Below are 10,826 nucleotides of genomic sequence, written 5' to 3' on the forward strand. Positions count from 1 at the left end.
GGAGCTGGAGGCGCTGCAGGCCCGGCCCCCGCCCGCCCGGCCCTCCTCGCCGGCCTTGCCCGCGTCCTCCTCGCCCTCCGTCTCGGAGCTGCTGCTCCCACTGCTGTCCCCACTGCTGCTGCTCTCGGACTCGTCCGCCCCGTCCTGCTCGGCCTGGCCCTTGTCGGGGCTCTCGGGGCCCCCCGAGTCCTCCGGCGGCAGCTCGCCGTCTAGGGCCTTGGGCCGTCCGGGCTTGGGCTCACTGATGCTCACGGCTGAGGGGAAGCTGCCCAGGCCCGGGAGGCCCTTGGGGTCCTGCCAGCCCGCCATGGCCGTGTCCTCACGCAGCAGCAGCGCCTCCTTGGCCTTCTTGCTCTTAGGGGACGTCACGCCCTCGTGGTCCAGTTTGACCAGCAGCTCGGCCTCCTCGCCCGGCCTCCTTGGGCCCTTGGCACCCGGTTCCTCGGCTGCCCGCATCTTCTTGGGTTTGGGGCGGGTGGCGGGCATGGTGAGGGGCATGGTTGCAAGGGGTGCCGGGGTCACAGAGGTGGGGGACACAGGCACCTCCCCGAAGGGTTCAGGAGCTGGGCAGCCGGCAAAGCTAGGGGTTCCAGGGCTGGGCTGGGGGGGTGACAGGCGGGCCTTGGGGGCTTTTGGCCGCTTCTCGGTGGGCTCGGGGGAGCTCTTCTTGGAAGCTGGGCTACTGATGGGCTCCAGGGTCAAGGGGGTGCTGGGCACCTCATCGGTGGGGCCCCCCTCCTCCAGGACAGCAGCTTTGTCTAGAAGAGAGAGGGAAACAGCATGAGTGGCCGTTAGCACCACGGCATGGGCGGGGTCCTACCTGTCAGGGCAGCTTGGCTGAGTCTAGGTGGGCCAGAGGGCAGGCCCCAGGTGGGGGCCTCTGCTGGGCTTGGCTGTCAGCCCCAGCCCCGTGCCCAAGCACGCCCAGGTGAGGCTGGAATCTCCTCTCACCTGGGGCGACCCTCCTCAGGCCCCTTCCCCTCCTCCAGCCTCAGTTTCCCAATCTGCACACTACTCCAGAGAGGGACGCTGACAGTCACAGCTGAGCAGGGCTGGCCTCTGCTCACACATCATTAGTGACTAGATCCACACTTCACACCTCTCACATTACGGCGCATACCACCAACCCCCCTTACAGGGGCAGCTGCCAGCTCTCTCCCAACCCCACAGGCCCTTCTTAAGGAACGGCCCACTTCTCGAGCCGACGGCCCAGGCGGAGCCCAAGGCCCAATCGCAGGTGAGCAGGACTGACCTCTGCTCACTCATTTGTGGTGAAATCCAGACTTTCTGGAACCATGGAGGCTGGATTAACTGATCCTCCAAGTGAGTTTTGGGAAGCCACTCCCTCCAGACCCTGCCTCATTCTGCACTGCCTTGAACTTGGAGCAGATCTCCTGGCTCCTTGAACCAGTCTGACTATCAGACTGTAGACCCGCCCAGGATTGGAGGGCAGGTGGACAGAGCCTTTCTTGGCTGGCTGCGTTTTCTGAGGGACGTCTGGACCCCATAGATTGAGGTACATCTCCACCTCATCCCCCCAGACCGGTGAGCCCACGCTTCCCGGGTAGCCCGCCCTGACCCTGACAGATGGCCGTGGCAGCCCTGCAGAGCCCCGGCCAGGCCCGCCTGCACCCGTGTACGCACCGCCCTTGGCCTTGGTGCTGGGCTTCCGGCCGCGGCCCTTGGCCTTGGCTCCGGGCTCGTCTGCACCTGCCGTGGGCCCATCTTTGCCCTCACTGGTGTCTTTGCTGGTCTTCCGGATGCGACGCTTGGCACTGGGCACCAGGAGGGCAGGGGACGGCTCAGCACCTGGAGATAGAGCGGACAGGCTCAGGAGGGACCCCAGGCAGGCTCCCCACCCACGTGTCACAGGGGAGGGGACAGACTTTGCAGGGCTGGGGGAGGTGGCACAGCCCCGTCCACGGCCACAACTCAAGAGTCAGAACTCTCCTCACTCCTGCAGGGGGAGGGGCAGAGACCCCACACAGCTCCCACGGTCCCACCAGAAAATGCTCAGAACCGTGGCTGCTGCAGGTCCAGAGTCGGACCTCGGCACAACATGACCCCTTACACATGTGGGGCTCAGGGTAAGTCCTATCTCCCCCTAAACCCACTGTCAGTCAAAGGGGATGGAAACGGGACAGAGGGAGGGCTCAGTGACCTGCGGACACGTGGCCTGGGGCCAGCAGTGGTGGTCAGCTGTCCGCCCGGCTGTCCCTGTGGTCACAGGCCCAGAATGAGCAACTGGGGCTTCATACACGTGACAACACAAGAAGCCCTGGGGGCTCCCCACAGCCCATTCCGGGAGCCCCACCCAAGGTTTCCGCCATTTCTATCACCCACGGGGCCCAGGACAGGCACTCTGGAGAGGGGCAGTGGGGGTCTGTGCGCCCCCCAACCAGGGCAGGGGACCCCAGAGGAAGGAGACTCAGCACTCACACTGGATCTTATAGTCAGGAGGCAGCAGGCGGATGTGGGACAGGGGGATGCGTCCCGTGTCACCGTCATCAAACTCCACGGTGATGAGGTCTCCATCGTCCTCAAGGCCCAGTAAGCCTGGCAGGGGAGGGAGGACGGGGTGAGGGACGTGAGGGCAGTGGGCCCCAGGCAACCTCAACAAATGTGTCTCAGAAGTGCAGCCAGAGTGGTCCTTAGAAGGGGCAGAGACGTCAGCACACGACACGAGGGGCCCGTCCGGGAGGAGGGCATCACGCCTGGTAAAGCTGGGGGTCAGGGAAGGCGGGGAAGACGCTAAGCAAGATGGACTGGCACAGTGACCACCCAAGAAAGGGCGGACAGTCTCATTCCACGAAGGATCACAGCCAGGGAACAGGAGGGCTGCCGGACACGCAGGCTCGCCGTGATGAGGCTGGGCGTGACGCTGCTCAGGCAGCCTCCGTCTCGGACGCCCGGCCTCACGCGCCCCTGGCAGGCAGGCAGTGGGACATCAAGTGCACTTCCAGGCCGCACAGCCCAGGGAGGGGTACCGGCTCCCTCGCTTCTAGTCGGGGAAGCCTGGTCAGCACAAACTTCTGGCCTCATCACTGAACCCCCCCAAGATCCTCAGAGAAAAGCACAGCTGTCCAAAGAGCTCAAACCCCAAAGAGAGACCAGCCAGGAGCCTGGAGTAGGGGAGGCGGCACCTCGAAGCCAGCATCAAGTGGACAAATGCCTGGTCTCAGTGTCCACCACGGTGTGGTGTCTGGAGGGAAGAGGCCAACCAGAAGGCAGCCTGTCCCCTGCAGGTCAGGTGCAGGGACAACACGACCAGGCTGACAGAGTTGCAGGTTTCTGATGGAAAGCAGCTCTGGACCAAAGATGAGTACATGGTGGTGCAGGTGAGGGCACAGGTGAGGATGGTGGTACAGGTGGGTGCACAGGTGAGGCTGGTGGTACAGGTAAGGACGGTGGTACAGGTGAGTGCACAGGTGAGGATGGTGATACAGGTGAGTGCAGATGAGGATGGTGATACAGGTGAGAATGGTGGTACAGGTGAGGATGGTGGTACAGGTGACTGCAGATGAGGATGGTGATACAGGTGAGTGCACAGGTGAGGATAAGGTCAAGTTATATGTGAAGATAGTGGTGTAGATGAGTGTCCAGGTAAGAACAGTGGTATAAGTAAAAGTTCAAATTAAGGGAAGGACAGATAAAGATGGTAGGACAGGTGAATACAGAGTGAAGGTAAAGGTGAAGATGAAGAGTTACAGGTGAGGATGGAGGTATGGTAAAGGCACAGGTGAGAATGCAGGTGAAGACGATGGCACAGGTAAGTGGAACGTGAGGGTGGTAATATAGGTAAAGGCACAGTCTGGGAGCAAGGCAGTTCTGAGGAAGTCTGATGGTACAGATAAGGACAGGAGGACAGTGAGAGGATAGTGAGTGGGCATCACACCCAAAGCAGGGACAGCAGAGAGCTGTCCACCCTGAACGGTGACTCCGACCTCTCTCCCAAATGCTGATGCTAACAGGTTTGGGGGTTCTGGTTCGTGAAGAAGGTCCCCAGGTGGCACAAATGATTTGCACTTGGCTGCTGATCGGAGAGGTGTGGAATAAAGGCCTCGCGATCCGCCTCTGCACAGGAGCCCAGCCAGCAAGCCCTACGCGGCAGGTCCAACCTGTGACACCGGCATCACCACAGTGACAACAGATGAGGAAAAGGAAGACCCAGCAAGGCTGGCTTTCCCCGCCTGCTCATGGTCAGGGGCCGCCCTCAACAGCTTCTAATCCCTTTGCTCCTGTCTTGAAAGTTTGTTCACAAGAGTGACAAGAGATCCGAGAACAGTCCCTAATGGAAAACAACAACCAAGAACTAAGAAATTACGCTTTCTACGAAGATGGCACCAAAAACGAAGAAGGAAGCGCCTGTCCCTCCCAAAACTGAAGCCAAAGCAAAGGCATTAAGGGCCAAGAAGGCATCCTGAAGGGCGTCCACAGCCAAAAAAAAAAGATCCGCAGGTCACCCACCTTCCGGCGGCCCAAGGTGTTGAGACTCTGACGGCAGCCCAAATAACCCGGAAGAGCGCCCCCAGGAGAAACAAGCTTGACCACTGTGCCATCATCAAGTTGCCCCTGACCACTGAGTCAGCCATGAAGCAGACAGAAGATAACACACGTGTGTTCATTGTGGATGTCAAGGCCACAAGAACCAGATCAAACAAGCTGTGAAGACGCTCTATGACCTTGATGTGGCCAAAGTCAACACCTTGATTAGGCCTGATGGAGAGAAAAAGGCCTGTGTTCAACTTGCTCCTGACTGTGATGCTTTGGATGTTGCCAACAAAATTGGGATCATCTAACCTGAGTCCAGCTGGCTAAATCTAAATACAAATTTTTCTCACCAAAAAAAAAAAAAAATTGGAAATACGAGGTGAAGCAGAGACAGCACTGGGGGCTAAAGTAACTCCCGTCAACTTGATGGCAACGTGTTTAACGTCTGCTGTGTTTAATGAGGCTGGGTCAGTGCAGAGTTCTTTAACCCAGTGACTGCCTGTGTTGTCGTTGCTCAGTCAGTTCCGACCTGCACAGGAGGAGGTTGCCCCTCCTTCTCCAGAAGAGCACCTGGTGGATTTGAACTGCGTACCTTCAGTTCAACTGTGCAACCTTGTGACTTCTGAGTCCTAAAAAGGACAGATGTCAGGCAGAGCCAAGTAGGCACCAAAGGGGGAAGAGAGGTGTCCTGTGGAGCCTCCTTGGGACCAGAGGACCAAGGTACGGAGGCCAAGGGAGATGGGGAGGGCACGCACTCCCTGCGGCCAGGTCCTCCATACAGACTCGCAGCCTCCTGAACTTGGAGAATTTCCACGCATCTCTCCCTTCTTCAAGACCAGATTATTTTCTGCTTTGAATTTTTTTGTGGAAACTGTCGTTTCAGCCAGAGTGCTCTTTGTAGGCAAGAATTATGAGGCTTTGCCTCACATACTTTGGGCATGTTGCTAGGAGGGGTCTTTCCTTGGAGAAGGACATGATGCTGGGAAGGGTGGAGGGTCAGGGAAGGAGAGGAAGACCCTCGACCAGGTGGAATGACACGGTGACTGCCGCAGTGGGATCCTATGTGCCAGGAAGTGTGAGGACGGCACACGGTAGGACAAGGTTCAGATCTATAGTTCATAGGGTCGCTATCAGTCATACTCAACTCCACCGCACTTAACAGCAATCAATGTACTTTCAGTCACGAGTGGCATTTTGAATGTGAGGGGGGGATGTATCTTTGAGGTTATACAAATGTTTAGACACGCAGCAGGGTGTAGGGGCGCTCTGGTGGCTTCACGGTAAGGAGTTTCACTGCCAGCCCCCAAGACTGTAGTTTGAATCCACTGGCTGCTCTGCGGGATGGAAATGGGCAATCTCCTTCCATGCCATTAGCTGCCTCTGAGACCCCACTGAGCGGGGGTTACGGGTCAGTTCAACTCTACGGTACACAACCACAGTGGGATGTATGTGTCCCACAGGGTCTCTGGAAGGAAAAGCCCAGGTCCACAGAGTCGGCCAGGTCTGCAGACACACTCCAGGTGGCCGCAGGCACTAAGAGTGGGTCAGCCGCTTCCCACAAACCGCCTGTGTTACTGGTACAGCCACACCCACAGGCTAGGGCAACTCACGTAGAGCTGGGGCCCCATGAGGTTCCAGGGAGCCCCCCGGAAGGCCCGCTCACCTCTGACCACGGTGCCAGGATAGAGGCAGCGGTACTGCTGGCTCCAGTAGGCGGCGATCCTGGTCCCCTGGGGCAGGAAGCGCGTGGAGGCCGGCCTCACGTCAATGATCTGAGGGGAGAATGTGTGTGCGTGCCAGGCGGTCGCTGGGGCAGCACCCCGAGCCGCCCGCCCTCCCAGGCCCGGCCCTCACCGCCTCCTGCAGCAGCTGCTCCAGACAGTAGATGTGGGGCCGGTTCCCGCGCTCCCCCTCCACCACCACGCGGTATCTGAAAGGCAGGTCCAAGGTGGGCACAGTGGCAGAAGCCCGAGGCCCCACAGTGAGGACTCCCCCCAGACCTGAGGCCTCTGGGCCCACCACCAGCTCGCCCTATACAACTCAGAGCCCAGAAACGGGCACTGGAAGACTGGCTGATTTGCTGCAGAAAGTGGGGACCAGGATTCCCTCCTCTCTGGGCCTCCTTGTCCTTGACAGCATAACTGTGGGAGTCCCTAGATGATGATTCATTCACACACGTGGCTGCTAACTGAGGAATGAAGGTTAGGATCTACCCAGAGGCTCTTGGAACAAGGGCCTGACACGCTATGCCCTCAAATCAGTCTCTGGAGCCCCTCTGGAACTAGCTCTACTTTGGTGTGTGTGAGGTCACCATGGCAACTGGACTGCGGTGACTACGGATGGTGCAAACAGTCAAATGCACTCAAGGCCAAACCAAAAGGTTAGAGGTTCAAGTCCACCCAGGGGCATCTCAAAGAAGGGCTGGGCTATTTCAAAAAATATCTGCCCCTGACAATCTCAGGACACAGCTGTCCGCTGGCACACATGGTCACCGTGAACTGGAATCAACCGGACAGTAACTGGTGAGATGACGACAGAGCTTGCCGGCTCTGCCTGACCCCGACCCCAACGTTCGTTCTCTCTCCCCTCTCCCTAGGACCCACTGACCAGTCCACCCCTAAGAGAGCCCCAGGTGCTTCCCCTTCCTGTCTCCCAGGCCCACACACAAGAGGACGGAAGGAAGCCTAGCCTCGCACTGGTCCAAGTGGGGACAGTCTCCACACTGCCTGGTGCCCCAGACCTAGTGGGGATGGTCCCCCCAACTGCTCAATACCCCATCCAAGTGGGGACAGTCCCCGCACTGCTTGGCATCCCCAGACCTAGTGGCGACAGTCCCCCCATCTGTCCGATGCCCCCAGTCCAAATGGGGATAGTCTCCCCACTGCCCAACACCTCCATTCAAGTGGGAGCAGTCCCCCAACTTCCCAGTGCCCCCAGTCCAAGTGCGGACAGTCCCCTCAACTGCCTGGTGCCCCCAACCCAAGTGGGGACAGTCCTCCACTGCCCGGTGCCCCCAGCCCAAGTGGGGACAGTCTCCCTACTGCCCCCAGAACTAGTGGGCACAGTTCCTCCACTGCCCAATGCCCCCAGTCCAAGTGAGGATAGTCCCTCCACTGCCTGGTGCCCCAAGCCCAAGTGGGAGAGTCTCCCCACTGCCCGATGCCCCCAGACCTAGTGGTCACAGTCCTCCCACTGCCAGACGCCCCCAGTTCAAGTGCATTCAGCACTCCCACTGCCCGGTGCCCCTGTCCTGGGTCCACTCACATGTCTGGCGAGTGCACGGTCTGCACGTGTCCAGCGTACAGCAGCTTGTCGTCCATGGGAATGAGCACACGCAGCCCATCCTTGAGTTCATCCTTGTCGATGACACAGGAGCGAGGGGCTGCGAGAGGGGACAGGAAGGGCCTGAGAGACATCCCCCTCCACGCCGCCTCCTCCAAGGCTGCCTGCTCCCCTGTGCACCCCTCAACAAAGGCGCAAGGGTACGTGTGCCAGCAGGAACACGGGACCCTCGCCTCCCTGCGAGTCCCCATCCCTGACCCAAAGGGCCACAAGATCCCAGGCGGGAGAGACCTCTAGCATCAAAGATCCACACCCCCGTGCCCACTCACAGCTCAGGGTCCTCAACTGGCCTCCACTCAGGGTCAAAGTTCAGGCTCAGCTAGCCCGAGCTCTGCTGGCCACGGCCACAGCTGCCTCACCTGCGCCTTGCTCGACCTGACGGCCTTCCCCACCCCCTAGACTTCCGCGTGCCGCCAGGATGTGCTGCTGTAGCATCCTGTTCCCTCAGCCTCCGCCCACGTCAGCTCCTCACGCCCACGAAGCTGCTCTCACCAAGACCAGCGTGGGCACGAAGGACACTGGGCAGTCCTTGCTCCTCTGGCTAGCTACCAACACCATGGACCACACTCTTGTTGCTAAAGCACCTCCTCTATGGACCACAGACCATGTCCTCTGCTATGGGATGCATCACGTCCCCTCCCTTTATGTGGAAGTCCTAACCTCCGCAACCTACAAACGTGGACAGACTCAGATGGTAGCAGGGTCTTTGATACGGAAGCGGGGTCTTCGAGAACATGAAATGATACTGGAATAGGATAGAAACTAATCTTAATTTCTCCTATTTTACCAAGAGAGAAAAAAAACCACAATCAACTAAACTACCTCCCTCCTTTGCCATGAGACCAGAAGAATGGGCTGGTGCCCTGCTATTATGACTAAACATTTTGATCAATAATTCTTCAGGTGAATCTTGATCAAAAGGGGAGAAAGTACAGAACAGAATTTAAAAATGCTTAAATTCAGACTTTCTAGAGCCGTTGAGGCTGGAGGAGCCCACAGAGCTACTGCCTTGGGGTGATCTTTAAACCTTACAGCAAAAAATACCTCTTGAAATAGTAAAATCAAGCAATAGTTCAGCTTAACTAGTAAATAAATGCCTGCTCTGAATATCATGCTTCAAGCAGGAGGTCAGTGAAAAGGGAGGTCTCTCGATGGCGAGGACCGGCACAGCGGCAGCAACAACGGGCTCAAGAGTAGCCGTGACTGAGAGGCTGAAGCAGGATCAGGACAATGGGCTTGGACATGGACGTGACTGAGAGGCTGAAGCGGGACCAGGACAATGGGCTTGGACATGGACTTGACTGAGAGGCTGGACTGGGCTGGACAGGGTCTGTTCCACTGCGCCTGGGTCACCGTGAGTTGGAGGCGGCACCGTGAGTTGGAGGCGGCTTGAAGGTACCCAACCACCACCTGTCCACTCTGACCAACAGTAACCACTCTGTCTGACATTTAGCAGGTCACCCCGTCATCTCTCCTCTGTGCTTTAGAAACCCCAGTTTGAGAGCATGTCCAGGGCAGAAAACACTTCACAGGGCATTTTCCAAGACCCCCCACTACAGCATCAGAACCTAGGGCACAATCCCCCTTCCCCTTTCTTTCCTGTGACCCAGCCTCATAGCAGCGTCCTGACACCCACCCAGGCGGAAAGCCTGCCATCATCAGCTGTCACCGTGTCTCTGCTCTTATCTGTCCACACAACCCACCACCAGGTCCCAACCTCCATTCTAATTCGTTCAAACTCATCCCCTGTTACATACTGACATGATGGGCATATGCTGTTATGATCTACTCATGAGATGAGATCAGATGACCTTGGCAGAGTGAGCCACTTGCTGTGATGCAATCTACCGCAATGGAAAGTTCATACAGCTAATATGATGCGATGTAATCACTTTCTATAATCTAATGTAGCATGTAATCAACCATGAGATGAAGTCTGATGCCAGTGTCCTCAGCCTAACCACTTCTGAGTTAGAAGAGCAGAATAGACCCAGAGATACAGAGTGAAGACAGACATCATGTGAGGAATCTCCAAGGTCCACAGAACGAGGAATGCCCAGGATTCTATTACAACAAGGACAGAATCCCTAAGTAGGGACCTGACAAGGATGGAATGGACAGGGAAGGAATTGAGATAACTGAGACTGATTTGGACTTTTAGCCTCCAGAACTACAAGAAAATAAAGTTCTGTTCTTCAAAGCCACCTGCTTGTGGTGTTAATGTTACAGCAGCCCTGGACCACCCAGGAGCCCTTTGTCTCCATCTCTGCTCCACACACAGTAGCTGAGGTCACTCCAATCTCCCCAGTGGGCCCCCGTCTCTCCACAGAGCCCTCACCATGTATGTTGTGCAGCAGTCAGAGGGATCATTTCCAAACCAAATTCAACCTCATCACTCCCCTCATACAACATTTGATAAGATAGCTTCTTTCCTCTTCAGACAAGTATCAACCTTGACAAGACCGACAGGACTCCGGTTCCTGCCTCCCATCCAGAGCCCAGGACATTCTTCATCCTCTAAGCCAGAACCACACTGGGCTTCTCCACCCCCCTCAGGTCTACATTCCTGCTCACCCCAGGGCTTGTGCACATGCTGTTTCCAGTGTCACTCCAGGCCCTGGTCAGCTCTGCGCCTCACGGGTCTACAGCTTCAGCTCAGCTTTAACTGGCCCAGGGGGGCTTCCTGCCTCCCACACTCCAGGCCCGAGCAGCCCCCGCAGCGTGGGCACCTACCTGGTGTCAGTGGCCGCTCCAGGGTCCCACCACGTGGGAGGTGCTCATCCTCTGAGAAGCTCGAGTCCTGGTTGGGCTCAAAGTCCTCCTCAGCTGCCATGCTCTCCATGAGCTTGCTCACAGCGCCCCCCTTCCCACGGTTCTGCGACAGAGCCCAGCAGATCCCTACTCAGAAATGGTACGCCATCTGACCAGGCCAGGGCTCCTGACACCTGGATCCCACCTGACACCTGGATCCCACCTGACACCTGGATCCCACC

At 57.6% G+C, this 10,826-nt stretch overlaps 1 protein-coding gene across 1 annotated transcript in view; it reads right to left on the reverse strand.

The window, feature by feature from the left end:
- The window catches only part of TNRC18 (trinucleotide repeat containing 18), a 124,532-nt gene that overhangs the window by 4,636 nt on the left and 109,070 nt on the right, over window positions 1-10,826 (reverse strand). Inside the window, exons 21-27 of the mRNA XM_006889751.1 lie at window positions 10,567-10,708; window positions 7,756-7,873; window positions 6,346-6,421; window positions 6,155-6,263; window positions 2,440-2,556; window positions 1,645-1,809; window positions 2-758 (exon numbers count right to left, since the gene is read on the reverse strand). Coding sequence (XP_006889813.1) covers window positions 2-758; window positions 1,645-1,809; window positions 2,440-2,556; window positions 6,155-6,263; window positions 6,346-6,421; window positions 7,756-7,873; window positions 10,567-10,708 — 1,484 coding nt within the window. The remainder of the gene's footprint in view (window position 1; window positions 759-1,644; window positions 1,810-2,439; window positions 2,557-6,154; window positions 6,264-6,345; window positions 6,422-7,755; window positions 7,874-10,566; window positions 10,709-10,826) is intronic.

Source organism: Elephantulus edwardii, unplaced genomic scaffold (assembly GCF_000299155.1).
Source record: "Elephantulus edwardii isolate Elephantulus edwardi_28Jun2011 unplaced genomic scaffold, EleEdw1.0 scaffold00080, whole genome shotgun sequence".
In the NCBI taxonomy this organism is placed as follows: domain Eukaryota; kingdom Metazoa; phylum Chordata; class Mammalia; order Macroscelidea; family Macroscelididae; genus Elephantulus; species Elephantulus edwardii.